At 42.4% G+C, this 16,595-nt stretch overlaps 2 protein-coding genes across 3 annotated transcripts; one reads left to right on the forward strand and one right to left on the reverse strand.

Moving 5' to 3' along the window:
- Nucleotides 1–92: 92 nt before the first annotated feature.
- On the forward strand, nucleotides 93–6,181 carry LOC139385033 (CDKN2A interacting protein). 2 transcript variants are annotated; one of them, XM_071130067.1, is made up of 4 exons: nucleotides 93–156; nucleotides 1,766–2,015; nucleotides 2,595–2,710; nucleotides 3,405–6,181. In XM_071130067.1, the coding sequence occupies exons 2-4, from the start codon at nucleotides 1,768–1,770 to the stop codon at nucleotides 3,944–3,946; spliced, it is 906 nt and encodes a 301-aa protein (XP_070986168.1). In that variant the 5' UTR covers nucleotides 93–156; nucleotides 1,766–1,767; the 3' UTR covers nucleotides 3,947–6,181. The 2 variants fall into 2 exon arrangements, with proteins under 2 accessions (XP_070986168.1, XP_070986169.1); XM_071130068.1 differs by having other exon boundaries at nucleotides 107–168; nucleotides 1,764–2,015.
- Nucleotides 6,182–11,029: 4,848 nt separating this feature from the next.
- LOC139384698 (cocaine- and amphetamine-regulated transcript 3) lies at nucleotides 11,030–12,151 on the reverse strand. The gene is made up of 3 exons (XM_071129528.1): nucleotides 11,829–12,151; nucleotides 11,617–11,700; nucleotides 11,030–11,370 (listed from the first exon to the last, which is right to left on the reverse strand). Exons 1-3 carry the CDS (start codon nucleotides 11,991–11,993, stop codon nucleotides 11,263–11,265), a joined length of 357 nt encoding a protein of 118 aa, XP_070985629.1. The 5' UTR covers nucleotides 11,994–12,151; the 3' UTR covers nucleotides 11,030–11,262.
- Between the last annotated feature and the right edge of the window lie 4,444 nt (nucleotides 12,152–16,595).

Below are 16,595 nucleotides of genomic sequence, written 5' to 3' on the forward strand. Positions count from 1 at the left end.
CATATATATAAATGATCTCGAAGTAGCTATATCTTTGATCAAAAACATGTGGTATCTGTTGTTGCGCAATCGTGTGGAAGTTGTAGTTCGACAGTCAACTTGTTTGCATCACTGGTCATGACTCATACAGCAACGGCGCTGCCTGGACAGCTTGAGGTTCGTTCTGAACTGTATATTTGCTATCAATAAAATATATTCTGCAACTTTCTTTGATATAGTTATCCAGTAAGGTATATGTTGCTCAAATAAAGCTAACGTTGGCGTAGTGCAGCCACCAACATACGTTTGTTGTGTTTGCTAGCTAGGCTAATACCCGGCGTTTGTTTTAAAGTCTTATGCTAATTCAATGCTAGCTAACTAGCTAGCCACATTGGAGGATGGCTAGCTATGTAAAATATATTAACCCGGTTGATGTTAAGTTACTCACCGAATGATATGTCTGATGATACATTAGCTAGTAACAACAGAGACGGTAATGTTAGATAACTGGCATTGTAACAAACCAACATTGACTTCCGTAAACAAGCGGTTTTCTGATTTGGCCCTACTAACGTTACGTGATATTTGTTATGATATCTAAATCGCCCTCTCCCCACAATATCGAAGTTGCTTGGTAGGCAGTGAGGACAATAATCACAAAGAATAGATGCCAGCAGTGACTTTAAAATATGTCAGAAGACGACTACTTCAGCTTCCGTAGCGTTATAATATTCCCTCTTAACAAGCCGCTGCTGACAAATTGCAGGTGAAGGACTCTGGCTATAACCATATGTTACGAATCTCTTTTGGCCCGACAGTCTAGGGGGGATGGTAGTGAGACCCGTAACATAACTCATGTAAATTATAATAGTGACAAAGTAAAAGTGAACGAAATAACCACGACAACCGAAATAATACCGTCAAACTCAGGGTTTATTATAAACACACGGTAATGGGGGGGGGGGGGGGGAGCAGGAAAAGGGGCTGAGCTGGACCCAAGGAAAGAAACAAATATGCAAAAACACCCCTAAGCTAGACTAGCCTATTTCAACAACACCTAACTAACTAACCAAAAATACAGTGGGTGGTCCGCCCAGTTCTAACTAGTGTGTTTTAACAAAGTTTACCTACGGGTAGTGTATGCCCATGGGCGACTTGTCTTGGTTTCCCCTTTTTCCCACCAGCAAACACCATAAGCAAAAACAATACTCACAGGAGATGACAAAGTGATTTGGAGGTGCTCAAACAAAAGAAGAGGTTAATTAATACACAAAGAGCGAGTTCTACATACATGGCATTTACAAAGAGATTGTGCTACTGAAATCTATCAAGAACAGCTATCTACTAACATGGCATTACAAAGATTGAGCTCCTGAAATCTATCAAGAGCAGAGATCTACCAACATGGCATTACAAAGATTGAGCTACCCTGAAATCTACAAAGAACAGCTATCTACCAACATGGCATTACAAAGAGATTGAGCTCTTGAACAAACAAATGATGGGGTTTTTTAAACCATGGGGAAGGAACTGTGATAGGTGTTATATTTCTGGTGTTATAACTATCATAGAACAGCAACAGCTTCCAGTGCCTGATAAATCTGTTGATGCCGTGCCTCTAGAAAAAACATAGACAGAGCACAAAACACACTGGATTTACTTAGTGTGGTATATCATTTCCCATCAAATCAGCTGATTTGATTTGAGTCTTGAGTAGCCTGTTTTGCCTCTAGTCACTGTAACACTGATATAGCCTAACACATTGTGTCTCTGCTCTGTGTTACAGTGATGGCGGAGGGGAGGAGTGGAGAGGACATTGTTTCAGAGTACCTGGACCAGAACCCCCACCTGGTCGAGTGGGTGGAGTCACTCCGAGGAGGGCATGAGACCAACAAGCAGTGGCATGCCAGACGAGAGTTTTTCCTGAGGAACATGGAGACGTTCCCCACAGTCCAGCCGGGCTTCCCCAGCCCCAGTCTGGACAGGCTGCTCTCACTGTCCATATGCTGGGCCAACCACATCTTCTTGGGCTGCAGGTATGTGTATTGTAGCCTGGTCCCAGATCTGTTTGTGCTGTCTTGTCAACTAGATCTCAAACAGGCGATGTTTGAGGAATGGATAGAGGAACTTCGTTTTTTATGGATTTCGATGTGGAGCGTTACTGTAATATAATTTTCACACTTCACACAAAATGTATGCACATACTACTGTAAGTATATCTGGATAAAAGCATCTGTTAACTAGCGTATACTACAGAGACGAGCAGAGCTGCAATGGCCTGGTTATGCATCCATGAAAACCTGCTGGAAAGGACAGTGTGAGAAGAAAATATCCGAGCCAGCACAGTATATGGTTGGGGTCTGCACTGTTGATAGTGTGAAAATAGTATTAGTTAGAGTTATAATGGGGGGTGCTGCTGGTGTTCTTCAATAGCATCTGGTTTAAAATCGTACAATACTAGAACATATACTCTCCAGTTTGGACCAACCAGAATGAACAACTACTACAGTATTCCAAAAAAGTAAACCAATGTAAAAACAAACAAACAAAACAGGAGACAAGGGTCAACTGTCCTAAAAGGAATTTAGTCTTCTTCTGACTGTGTTGTTTTGCAGATACCCTCAACCTGTCATGGACAGGATCAAGGAAATGGCAGAGGGAGTGGTTGTCAATGATGCTCCAGTTCGAAAGACCAGAGATGAAATCTTGGGGAAAGGAAAGAGGACTGCAGGTATGATGCTGAAATCCTACTGTATATTCAGTTGTGTACATACTTCTCATAACTAGTTTTTATTACTTTTTCCCCCTTCTAATTTGTATTACTACTTGTTATTTAAGACTTTGTTTGACATTTGATCCTTGATTGATATTGTACTGCATTGTTGAAGAGAGGTAGCAAGTAAGTATTTCACTCTACTGTTTACACTTGTATCCTGTGCACTTGATCAATAAACGTTGATTTCATTTGAATTTGAAACTATTTAAAGTTTAGATTCCTTGTATAGTTTGGAGAGTCCAACTTTAAACGTTTTAATTGACGCTAATATTATAGCCCTACAAAAAAGAAATGGCCTGTCTTTGACCAATGGCCTGTCTTTGCTTCAGGGTTGTACAGTATTGTTAACTCATGGAAGTGATTCAGTACACTGAACGGCAATTACTGTGATGCTGTATATCCATTTCTGTATATTTGTGGGACAATTAAAGTGGGAAAAGTTCTGTATTTTTCCATCAAAATACTCTACATTGTTACGGTTAGATTAATCATACAGCAGTATTTTTTCTGCTGCTTTTGTTTTGGCCTTGAAGTAAACGCTGCCTATCCGACGCCTCCCTCACACCGCTGGAATCTGTCCTCTGCAGGTGAAGCCAGTGTTGCCGGGAAGAATCCCTACTCAGTTGTCTTTTATCTCGCTGATTCTCAGGGGGCGACGACGACAGCTGCGCCAAGCGGACCAAGCCTGGGAACCCCTTCAAGCAAGGCCCTCCCCCGCAGGCACCGGCCGAGCACCAGCCCTTCTTCAACCGCCTCTACAAGGCTGTGGCGTGGAAGCTGGTGTCGGCAGGGGGCTTCGGCCCCAACCTGGACCACTTTGAGATCCTGCGTGCCTGCACTGAGTCGTCCAAAGAGAGCCTGAGCTGCGTCTTTGTGCCCCTGAAGGACATCCCCGACCTGCCTGCGGCGCGCTCCCAGAAGGAGGGCCAGGTGTGCGAGCTGCGCTGCCAGACAGTCTATCTGGGCACGGGCTACGGACGTGACGAGGCAGCCGCCAGGGCCATGGCATCCAAGGAGGCCCTCAAGGCCTTCCAGGGGCGCAAGGTGACGGTGAAGATCTGCCGGCGGCGGTTCAATGGTAGGGATGTAGAGGATCTGGTGCTGCTGGATGATCAGCCCAGGAACCCGGGCTTCCCTCCCGCTATCAGCTACCCCTTCCAGCCAGAGCAGCAGGGAGACGGGCCGTCGTAGCACAGCCATGGGTCATAGAGTATCCTCCGGGGGCCTTTCCAGGGTCATGTTCAGTAGGCATCAAAATGTAGTAAAATAGGGACGTAGGAATGGGGGTTTGAAATAATTTCACAATTTGAATAGTATAATGAATTTTTGTCAGATATTCGAAATACATGTGTTATTGTTTTTTTGTTTAGTTTTTTTTACCTGAGCACTGCTGCGGGAGGGAGAGAGGCTGGCGCTCTATTGCTGCAGCTGCAGAGGGGGCGAACAGATGGATGGAGGGAGAGAGAGACACCAAGGCAATTCAATGTTATTTATTATCCTATATAACAGTGCCTGTCTTGACTGGAGTAGCCTAGAGAAGCTAGCCAGCTATAGCTAGCTAGGCTAATTGAGGCCACATGCTGAGCTTTTCCCCCAACCCCATTCAGATAAAACAACAGCCTACCTTTTGGTTGTTATTCTTTCTCATTTCGCTAAATTTTAATTCAGTAATTTTATTCCATCTTGCATTGCATAAGTAAACTTTCATTCCACTTGTTACACATTTGGCCTCTTTTCCACGTTGATTGGCCTACATAAACAACAAGCTACACATGGCTACCAGTCTTTTTATGAGGTGCACTGTGCACCTCATAAAAACAACATAAAAAAGTTAGTTTTATTAAATTAATAATTTGAAATGGCATGGTATATCCTTGTATGTAACAATGTCCCATGGATATTTTAATTTAGAAAAATAATTTTCTGTGTAAAATAGGCCTATATTTCTTTCTTCTCACAAAATTGTATACTCACACAAGTATTCGAATACTAACGTCTGTTCGAATATTCGAAAAACCATGCACATCCCTAACTGGGAGGAACTACCTCTCCTGGTCCAATAATACGTGCTCATTTCAGTTTCTCGTTCCGAAACGTTTTGCTACTGTGTGCCCTAATGAACACGGCCCTGGTATTTAGAAGTTGTGTGGGTTTGAATGGAGCTGCTCTATGAGTCATACAGTACCACTGAATGGATGGACTCAATGCATCATCACCACCACTTAGTAGTTTTTACGCTTTTATTATTCTTGAGGAGCGTATACCCAGTTCTTGTTCCATAGGTCATTTGGATTCCTTCAGAGTGGGGATGGTAAGAAGTTTAGTCCCTTTTAGTATCGGTTGTGCCTGTCTGCTGCCTACAACAATGGAGAAATGTACACACTTCGTAAGGGTGTGGTTCACAAAATGTCACCACATTTTCCCTCCCTTTGCTTGGGTCTATAGTCACGCCATGCACTTTCCTTCTACGTCCTCTAGCTCAGGGCTCCGGGGTGAAGTTCCCCCTAGATCTAGGATCAGCTTCCTCTCCCTCAATCCTAACCTTAGCCATTAGTCAGGAAAATGCTAAACTGCCCCAGGATCAGCCTCTAGGTGCAACGTAACCCTACACCTAGCTCAGGACTATGGTGGATAGTGCGGCTGCACTGGGTCTGACCTTCAAGCCATTTAATCAGCTATCTGATTAACAACCCGACCACTAGACGAGGGACATTTCTACCGTTTATCAATACCGTTAATAACATGCAACTAATGAATCCTGTGTGGCTCATCATTCGAGTTTTCTATTGATGCTTCAAATCTCCCTGAGTGATCACATTACAAATGTTATGCTTTTTTTGTTTAATGAAGTTACAAAGTTAGTCATGGAATGAGAATTATACTAGAAGTATACTTTTGATAATTTAACACCGGCTCTCGTATTTAAAATGCACAAGTCCTCTGACAGAATCATTATTTCAACTGTTGTTTTCTGTTCACAGTAGAATGCATTGTCACTATTATAACTCAGTGTGTTTGTCTGAATACAAACAGAGGCATCTTGTTTAGTTGTTCTGCATGATGTAGATCTTGTTGATGATGGAACTTTGACATTCATTTAAAACCACTGTGTTCTATTTTGTGTGAGGAAAGCTGTTGAGAAAATGTCAGTTTTTGTTATGTTTCTGAATTGATTCAGTAATTCTAAAGGAGATGATTGGCGTTAAGCCAGGTTCATAGAATTGTATGACATGTTTGATAGTGCTTGAGTCTTTACATTCAAAAATCATCAATGGAAGATCGCTGCTGTAATGTTTTGCTTTTCAACTCTGAATGATATGAAATGGGTTGCGTTGATGTGTAAATGGCCACAATAATTAGTGACATTTTACATTTCTATGAGCGGTCCCTGTTTCTATATTTTTGTTAATAAAAATAATTTAAGAATGTTTGTCGTCCAATGATTGTCTCTTATCCACACTGACATGAAGAGGGTGAAACACATTTATCAAAGACAAGAACATAGATTAAGTCCCAATTATGGTAAGGTTAGGTTGCCATCAAGTCTTTGGGGTTTGAATTTTGATAGTTGTAGCCTTATTGATTATTGACTGATAGATTATTTCAATTCATCCATACAGGTTTTGGAGAGGTGCAGGGGCCTGCCACACTGGGCGCCCGGGGAGCTGTTGTTGTAGGGGATAAAGTGCCTTGCTCAAGGGCACAAGGGTTGCTGGATCGTCTCCCTAACCGCTAGGCTACCTGTTGCCCATGTAGTATGTCTCAAGCATAATGACTCAGGGTAATGAAAACACATGCTAGGATATATTTAAGCAATACGGCACGAGAGGGTATTGTATATGGCCAATATACCATGGCTAAGGGCTGATCTTAGGCACGACGCATTGCCTGGATACAGCCCTTAGCCATGGAATATTGGTCATATACCACAAACCCCCGTGCTGCCTTATTGCTATTATAAACTGGTTACCAACATAATTAGAGCAGTAAAAATAAATGTTTTGTCATACCCGTGGTATACTGTCTGATATTCCACGGGTGTCAGCCAATCAGCATTCAGGGCTCGAAACAACCCAGTTCATAATAATCAGATAATGTTCTTGCCATCTGCTTTTTGTCATTACAGTCCTTAGAGTCTGCTACTGATTTACAAGTAATTGTGCCTAGTCACTCTCCCTGGCATCTTCATTACGTTCTTCTCTCAATAGCCGTAATAATAATGTAATAGATGCACCCATCAAAATGCATTTTGAGTCGGCTCCTTGTTCCCGCTTAATAGGTGTTATTTGCTTTACAAGCCAAGTCAAGTCCTTATAAATCGTGATTTAATTGGCATATTGGTGGCTGACCTCATCCTGACCCGCCGCTGTCTTGCGTCACCATCATAGTGTTTCCTTCAGGTTGTTGTAGTACTGCTGGAGAGTTAGTATGTGTTTACGCTACTCACAGCTAGTTAACTGTGGAATATGTTCCTTTAGATATACACTGAGTATACAAAACATTAAGAACACCTGCTGAATAGTAGGAAGGTGTTCCTAATGTTTGGTATACTCCGTGTATAATAATAATGAGTGAAGGGAAATTGATGTTTTATCACAGCATGGTTACAGACCATATGTATGTAGTGTGATTGTAACAACAAGGCATTGAGGGTCCTTTGGAATGAACGTTATTGGATGTGGTGGGGAATTTCATCTGATGGGAAAGTTTTCTGTACAACCCACAGATGGTGTTTCATAGATAGCGATAACACTCACACACATACATGAGTGCATCTGACCCTTGTCAATTTGATGAGTCAAATGTTTTAATTGTACCTGTCTCACTCCCTATCAAATAAAGACATGTGCCAGAACTAGCAACAGAGCAAAATACTGCATGAAAGACAATGCTGTGTTTAGGTTATGTAAAGTTTATGTAAATAAGCCAGCTGCAGCATAATTTGCTATGTGACCTGATTTCTCTGGCTCTAAACAGCCCATTATTAACTACCATGTTTGTCCTCACATCTGAAGTGTCAGCCGAATAGTTATTTAAAGGCCCAGTGGAGTCAAAAAACAACCTTCTGCACAACAACACTCCCCACTCTGAGCCAACTCCTGTGCTCTGTTGGGTGAGACTTTTGAGCTATGAGTGGCATGTGTTCTTGCACCGAAGATGAAGAGTTTGAGTTCTGCCCTGGACAGAACTGACTGCACGCTGCCAGTGGCGTGTATTCATAGGTGGCAAGGGAAGCCAGGCTTCCCCCAAAAACGGACCAAGAAAAATAAAACAAATCTTGAGTCTCTATGTGTTTCATAATTTTCGAAACAGTGCCCCTCTGTCTTGGTATATGTAGGCCATCTATTTGATGCCCTCTGGTCCAAAAGAGTATGGCGATGTTGCTGCAAGCCAGCGAGCACCCTTGAATAAAAAAAAATCAAATAATAGCTAATCAGCATTGAGCTAAACTGAGTGAGCTCAACTGTGAATGGTCCTGGCATTCCAAAAAAGGGTCAAGGGAAGCCAGTTAGGATTTGGCTTCACTCCTATCAAATTGCATTGAGAGCATAGGTCATTGACAGAAACAACCTGAATTGTTGCACCTCCTTTTGATTCCCTCCAGCAGCTAGCTAGCTAAAATTGTCCCTTTCCTTTAGGCCTATACAGTATATCACGGTCGCAAGGCATATGAACCAACAGATTATAGAGCAAACAACACAATTATCACAACATATAGGTTGTAACCGCTACTGTCTGTTACACAAACATGTTCAATCATAGAGACATGTACAGATATCACGCTTGTTGTTGGCCGACTTTTTTAGAGAAGTTAGATTTTCTTTGTCTCCACTATTGACTTAACGTTGTTTATGACCAGGCTCTTTGCAGGAAAGTAAGTTTGATGTGCGTCAGTGCATGCCGTTAACATTGCCATCAGCAGGTAACTTTCAGATAATGGTCCTTTTTCCAGTCTCATTCATCATCACTGTCCCGAGTGGGCTTCTCTGTGTGTGCATCCATCAGACTATACTGTCAACCAGAGAGTTCAACCCTCCAGCGATCTATTCTATATGAATAAACATAAAGGAAACTAACGTGTAGAGAAGTAACACCATGTGTGTGTATCACATGGTATGTGTGAAACTCACTCCCCAGACTGAAGTAGCCCCACTTATGGCGCGACTGGTAAGATGCTTCAGCAGGGCGGTCACGTACGTTTGCATGGAAAGGTCCTGGGCTCGAGCCTAGGTATGAGCCGATTCAGGAGGAAGCGGTACTTGCTAGGCAAGCTGCGTGAGGTCCGTTACAGGTGGTGCGGTGACCCAGATCTGCAGTTTCGCTCAGATCAATGCTGGGGACTGTGGTTGCTGTAGAGTAAGTTGGGGGGCGAATGTCGAAACTCACTCCTTAGCCTGAAGTTGTGCCACTGAGGAGCTTGCTTTTCAGTAGCGCCAAATAGACCGAAAGAATATTCTGTTCCTTTCCTGAGACAGAGTTTATTTGTGTTGTAGAATGCAATACAATCTAGAGGAAAAAGAAACACACCTATTTAGGCGAGGTGCTGGTTAGCGGAGTGGAAAACTTGAAAATAAAGGAGAGCCGCACACTCTAAGAGCTCAGATGCCCAACGTTTCGACAGGCAAACTGTCTTCACCAGGGTATGAACGCAACACATTCATTATTAATGAGACATGGGCCCATCGGAGAAGAGAGAGGAGAGGAATCAGAGAGACAGCCTGGAGAAGTGAGGGATGGAGGGATGGAGGTGGAGATAGTGGAGATCAACCGCAGTGGGAGAGGATGTGTAAATTTGAGCTATTTAGGTATGTGGTGTTGTAAGGCAATCCACAACTATGAACTATGTCAGCAATCTCACCTCCTGCCTTACAACACCTGTCTCGGCATCACCGATTGCATGTATATAATTAGCTGAAATGACCTCACAGCCTAACAATGTCCTACGATTCAGTCCTATGTTTGAATCAGATACACACCTTGGTGTGATAATATGTGAGAGTATGTGTTCCAAATGGCAACCTATTCTCTATACACTGCTCTACTTATGACCAGAGCCCATCAACAACAACTTGATTTACAACTGTCACGAATCCCGTTTCCTGAGTCTGTTTTTGCCTATGTTCTGTCCTGGAGAGTTTTTCCGGCGTCCTGGAACGCACCCTGTCTGGTTGCCGGGCAATGTAGCCAGTTGGGGTTTCTGATTACCCGCACCTGTATCCCATCAGCTATCTGCACACCTGGTCCTGATCATCATCTCTCCTCTTTATAAGCCCGGACCTGACATCTATTCCCTGCCGGATCGTTAGCCATGAACAGTATGTTGTGCCAGAGTATCAGCCGCAAGTTGGATAGAAGTTGTTTTGTTGTTTGTTACGTATTGCTTGCCTTGAACTTACCTCTGTTTGTTCTGTCTTCAGTTACTCACCCGGATCATTTACCCCATTCCCGCCTGGTTGTCAGAAGATTCCGCTTCCCCATTGGATCCACCTATTTACTCCCATCAACTCATCACCGCTACCCGCTACACCACCTGGATATATCTACCCATTCACTTGTAAATAAATACTCACCTTTTTCCTACTCTCCTTGTCCTGGTCTGCTTCTGGGTTCGACTTTGAAGAATCGTGACAACAACATGTTTTGCAAACACCAACTGTCAGGTTTGTGAGCCACTTTGGGTGGAACAGAATGGAAAAATTCAAACCAGCTACTTTTGTGTTATTTCAGGAAATACTGTAATAAAAGTGTTTGCTTTCCTCTAACCGAGTAATGTTGGTTACCTCACAACAATGCAAAGACACCCCAAAAAAGCCTGGAGTGACACCAATGCTTCTATGGAAAAACACCACAAGGGAAATAGTTAAATAACACACTTTTTATTCACTTGAAAACCATAAAATATTCTCTACAAGTTGAACTATTGTGATTATATAACTTGTAACTCTTATAACTCTTAACTCTTAATGAAGGTCGTGTAAATATCTACTGCTCTATGTAAATACTATTTATTAGATTAAACTAATGTACATACACTACTGTTTTGTTTATGTCCGACCATATCTCCATTTGGCCTAAAAATGCTATTTCATTCTCAGTCTATCCATGTACTTCATGACTAATATTATCGGTAGGTATTTTTTACTTCATGAGTTTGTAGGAAATAACCCATAACATTATCGCACACAGCATTGCGCATCATCTGTATGCATGTGGATCATGAAATTATTGGAGCAAAGAGAGACCACTCAGACTGCTTTACAAAACAAGAGAGCGCTGTTTATTCATAGCACAACTCATTTTTGGTTACAGAAACATCCAGTTCAAAATAAAATATTTCATAAGTTCAAAATAAGCCTTTTTGGGGACAATCTCTCAGAATGCAACCTGTCACTCTCCGGATAATCCTATATTGTAGTATCATAACAATATTCCTATATCACATATCGTTCTGATGTAACAGTTTTAGTTTGCCATCAACTTCTAACTTACATTCAGACCAATTCAATTTACAAGCACTTGAGCAGGTAAGAGTTGCAGAAAGCTCCGCGAGGACAGTCGCACATTTTGCCGATTCTCGCGCCCTTTCTCACTGCGCACTGCTCTCCAACGTCGCACTGAAAAAAAGAAGGTAGACAAAATAAGACCGTGTGTGACATTTTTGCCAACAGATGCAAAGGTCTGTGGGGCCATATCCACCTGTCACTACATCAGATCACATCATTCACAAAACATGGCACATGAACGCATTTAGTGAAAGTTAAAATGTTGAAATGTAGTTTTACGCGCCAGTTTAGGCAATCTGTTTTTAGAAATATAGGTCGTTCCATGTTTAGAAGGTTCGTTCAAATAGTTAAATTTACCGTAGGGACTTGGCCGAATTTCTTTTCCCAGAATGGAAGTCTCTTGGTCTGCAGCTTTTTAAGAACGTCATGTAGTGCTCCAAGCTGTGGGAAATATTGACACATTAGAATGAGAAATCCTTCCAAAGCAGACCTTTCAAATAGACAAAAAATCTAATGCTCATTAACCATTAAAGTCGCAGGTTTTACTTTTAGCCTAGATAGAAACTTACCAGTTGCTTTTCGTTGGTCAAATTCGGATCTTTGGGGTAGAAGTCTCTCACACTTCTTGTGTCGAGGTCCAATTCGGAATCCGAGTAGTCAATTTCAGCACTAAGAACGATGGACAGCAACACCGCGCAAACCACCGCTCTGGTCCATAGCATGGAGCTCTCCATGGTTCTAATGAGATTGCGCACAGTATAAAATATCTTTCGTCTCCAAAAAGGTCCCGTTCTAATACTCCAGTTACCGCAATCCAAACACCTTTTATCTGTGTACCGCCGTGGCCGAAGTCTGTGACTTCCGTTGCGCCACCTTAACCATAGATTTTTCATGCGTAAGAGAGATGGCGTGGGTGAGTCATTACGTAAAGTTGGATGGCTTGTAATTGCTTAAAGTTGTGGGCGCTCCTACAAGGCACAGATTACTCACTTTTTTTCATTGACGACATGAGATGTTTTCTATGACATGGTACAGTGCCTTCGGAAAGAATTCAGACCCCTTGACTTTTTTCCACGTTTTGTAACGTTACAGCCTTATTCTAAAATGGATTACATTGTTTCACCCCTCATCAATCTACACACAATACCCCATAATGACAAAGCAAAAACAGTTTAAAAAAAAAATGTTTGCTCATTTATAAAAAAAAATAATTATATCACATTTACATAAGTATTCAGACCCTTTACTCAGTACTTTGTTGAAGCACCTTTGGCAGGGATTACAGCCTCGAGTCTTCTTCGGTATGATGCTAAAAGCTTGGCACTCTGCAGATCCTCTAAAGCTCTGTCAGGTTGGATGGGGAGTGTTGCTGCACAGTTATTTTCTGTTCTCTTCATAGATGTTCGATCGGGTTCAAGGCCTTGGTTTTGCTGGGCCATTGGGCTCAAGGACATTCAGAGACTTGCCCCGAAGCCACTGCTGCATTGCCTTTGCTGTGTGCTTAGGGTCATTGTCTTGTTGGAAGGTGAGCCTTCGCCCCAGTCTGAGGTCCTGAGCACTCTGCAACAGGTTTTCATCAAGGATCTCTCTGTACTTTGCTCCGTTCATCTTTGCCTCGTTCCTGACTAGTCTCCCGGTCCCTGCCGCTGAAAAACATCCCCACGGCATGATGCTGCCACCACCATGCTTCACCGTAGGGATGGTGCCAGGTTTCCTCCAGATGTGACACTTGGCATTCAGGCCAAAGAGTTCAATCTTGGTTTCATCAGACCAGAGAATCTTGTTTCTCGTGGTCTGAGAGTCTTTAGGTGGCTTTTGGCAAACTCCAAGCGGGCTGTCATGTGCCTTTTACTGAGGAGTGGCTTTTGTCTGACCACTCTACCATAAAGGCCTGATTGGTGGAGTGCTGCAGAGATGGTTGTCCTTCTGGAAGATTCTCCCATCTCCACAGAGGAACTCTAGAGCTCTGTCAGAGCAACCATCGGGTTCTTGGTCACCTCCCTAACGAATGCCCTTCTCCCTCAATTGCTCAGTTTGGCTGGGTGGCCAGCTCTAGGAAGAGTCTTGGTGGTTCAAAACTTCTTCCATTTAAGAATGATGGAGGCCACTGTGTTCTTGGGGACCTTCAATGCTACAGAAATGTTTTTGTACCCTTCCCCAGAGCTGTGCCTCTACATAATCCTGTCTCGGAGCTCTACAGACAATTCCTTCGACCTCATGGCTTGGTTTTTGCTCTGGCATGCACTGCCATCTGTGGGACCTTATATAGACAGGTGTGTGCCTTTTCAAATCGTGTCCAATCAATTGAATTTACCCCAGGTGGACTCCAATCAAGTTGTAGAAACATCTCAAGGATGATCAATGGATCAATGAGCTCAATTTCGAGTCTCATAGCAAAGGGTCTGAATACTTATGTAAATAAGGTATTTCTTTTTTTTTTTTAATTGCAAAAATTTCTAAAAACCTGTTTTCGCTTCGTCATTATGGAGCATTGTGTGTACATTGCTGAGATGTTTTTATTTCATTTATCCATTGTAGAATAAGGCTCAACAAAATGTGGAAAAGGCCAAGAGGTCTGAATACTTTCCGAAGGCACTGTTTGTACCAGAAAGAGCACCCCCATATTCTTGTTGGACGGGATGACGAGGTACATTTGAAGAGGGGTCATTTGTTGGCAGAGGAAAGACGGAAGAAAAAGTGTTTCTCGGATAGAGCATGGCGCTTGCAACGCCAGGGTTGAGAGTTCGAATCTCACGCAGGACCAGTACAAACGTATGTACTCACAACTGTAAGTCGCCCTAAATAATAGCGTCTGCTAAATTACGTAAATAGTTACGCTATATCAGTGTAGGTGATTTTATCAAATGATTACACCAGTTTTATAGTGTATTTTGGACACATTACAGATTACACGTGAAAAAGAAAATGTAGGACTATGGTTTTAGTTACCTCTGGTGCCATGTGCTGTAAGTTTATGTCACATTTTCTCACCAAATAATCATGGCATTCAGAAATCATATGTGACCCTGTCTTTGTGTGTCACCTCTCCCCTCGTTCTGTGAAGAGACTTGGTTGGGAAACAGACTGAACTGGTCAGAACTGCACATGACGCACTAGCCTACTCATCTTTAACCATTCTGGTGCATTAAGACAATTAACCACAACACAAGCATGGTTATCGTGTAGAGATGATCATTAGAAATATTGACACAGATCACAGACGGATATACTGTGTTGCTGTCTTGCTGTTACATTATGTTTTGTTCTTGATCATCTCGGTTTCTGACGGCAGCATCAAGTGTCTCCGGGTTCGGTGCTGGCTATTCACGAAACATCCGAGACATCTCTTTTGATCTCTTATTTCCGCGATATCCCAGTTTCCTGTCTGTCAGCCCGAGACGGAGATGAGGACTAGAGCGCTTTGATTGCGCTGGGGCTGCTGAGCGTTTGTGTGAGTCACTACTCTATTTTCCAATTACCGACTTAGACGCCGATAGGCCTATTAAAACATTTTTATTCACAGCAGATAAAAAAACATGTTTATTAGCAGTGGTGGAAACGTACCCAATTTGTCATGGGCAACTTTGTCTCAAGTAAAAGTGAAAGTCACCCAGTGAAATGCCACTTGAGTAAAAGTCTAAAAGTATCTGGTTTTAAATGTACTTAAGTAAAGTGGTGGAAAAAGTACACAATTGTCATACTTGAGTAAAAGTTTTTAAAAAGAGAAAAAAGTAAATGATATTGGCTACATCAAATGTTTTAAATAAGCAAACCAGTTGGCACAATTTTCTTGTTGTTTAAAAAAAAATAGGGGACAGTCGGGTGCAGGTTTCTTACCGTTCCACTCAAGCCAATTTCAATAATTTATTTGTTATTATTTTTGATCGGTTTGCTTTGCTTTTATTGAACTTAGGCCTACACAAAGATGTCTGCATTTGTGTTGAGTTGTGATGTTTTGCATTGTGTTGTTGCCATGGTCTTATTCAACAACAAATCAGCTGCTAGGAGAGCTTCTCCTCTCATTCATATATTTCCTAACTAGACCCAACAACAAAGCACCAATTAACCTACAAATGGAGGGTCAAGGAAATGAAGCTTTTTATTGATCATGGAGGCAGCCAAAGCCAACCCACATTCTGGGATATTCAGATAATTAGAACCAGATTTCTGTCAGACCAAATAAATCAACCTTGGTGGTATGCATAGGGCCTACTTCAATCCATCAATGTAGAAGGCGTCAGGTACTGACTGCAAAACTTAGTCTGGCTCTATTTTTTAGTGCAACAACAGTAGTTACTCCATATATGTTTTTTTTAAATCTACAATTGAATGGAAAAGTTTCATTAGACAAGACTCCAATATTTGTATTGATCTGTCACACATAAAACACAAAAATACCAACAAACAGAACAAACACAACAAACACAGTCAACACCACACAATGTCATATAAAGAGCTCCAGACCATGATGTTGATTGATTTCTTTTATTTTATGTTTGTGTGTGTTTAGGAGTGCAATAGGGAGGAGACAAGTGAAAATACAGTAGAAAAGTACAAGAGAGAGACAGGATCTAGGTTAAAGGTTATCCAACTTGTTTGCCCTGAGTGAGGGATTCTGTTATGATGGTATGAAGGCACACTTTCTTTCTCAGCTCTTCTAAGAGCCATCAAATCAAATCCAATTTATTTATATAGCCCTTCGTACATCAGCTGATATCTCAAAGTGCTGTACAGAAACCCAGCCTAAAACCCCAAACAGCAAGCAATGCAGGTGTAGAAGCACGGTGGCTAGGAAAAACTCCCTAGAAAGGCCAAAACCTAGGAAGAAACCTAGAGAGGAACCAGGCTATGTGGGGTGGCCAGTCCTCTTCTGGCTGTGCCGGGTGGAGATTATAACAAAACATGGTCAAGATGTTCAAATGTTCATAGATGACCAGCATGGTCGAATAATAATAAGGCAGAATAGTTTAAACTGGAGCAGCAGCACAGTCAGGTGGACTGGGGACAGCAAGGAGTCATCATGTCAGGTATTCCTGGGGCATGGTCCTAGGGCTCAGGTCCTCCGAGAGAGAGAAAGAAAGAGAGAATTAGAGAGAGCATATGTGGGATGGCCAGTCCTCTTCTGGCTGTGCCGGGTGGAGATTATAACAGAACATGGCCAAGATGTTCAAATGTTCATAAATGACCAGCATGGTCGAATAATAATAAGGCAGAACAGTTGAAACTGGAGCAGCAGCACAGCCAGGTGGACTGGGGACAGCAAGGAGTCATCATGTCAGGTAGTCCTGGGGCATGGTCCTAGGGCTCAGGTCCTCCGAGAGAGAGAAAGAGAGAAG

The sequence above is a fragment of the Oncorhynchus clarkii genome, chromosome 26 (assembly GCF_045791955.1).
Source record: "Oncorhynchus clarkii lewisi isolate Uvic-CL-2024 chromosome 26, UVic_Ocla_1.0, whole genome shotgun sequence".
Classification (NCBI taxonomy): domain Eukaryota; kingdom Metazoa; phylum Chordata; class Actinopteri; order Salmoniformes; family Salmonidae; genus Oncorhynchus; species Oncorhynchus clarkii.

Coding starts and splice junctions, on each gene's coding strand:
- LOC139384698 (XM_071129528.1), bottom strand. CDS start 11,993: ATGGAGAGCTCCATGCTATGGACCAGAGCGGTGGTTTGCGCGGTGTTG. Junction 11,701..11,828: donor TGACCAACGAAAAGCAACTG/GTAAGTTTCTAT, acceptor TATTTCCCACAG/CTTGGAGCACTACATGACGT. Junction 11,371..11,616: donor AATTCGGCCAAGTCCCTACG/GTAAATTTAACT, acceptor TCTTTTTTTCAG/TGCGACGTTGGAGAGCAGTG.
- LOC139385033 (XM_071130067.1), top strand. CDS start 1,768: ATGGCGGAGGGGAGGAGTGGAGAGGACATTGTTTCAGAGTACCTGGAC. Junction 2,016..2,594: donor CACATCTTCTTGGGCTGCAG/GTATGTGTATTG, acceptor GTTGTTTTGCAG/ATACCCTCAACCTGTCATGG. Junction 2,711..3,404: donor GAAAGGAAAGAGGACTGCAG/GTATGATGCTGA, acceptor GCTGATTCTCAG/GGGGCGACGACGACAGCTGC.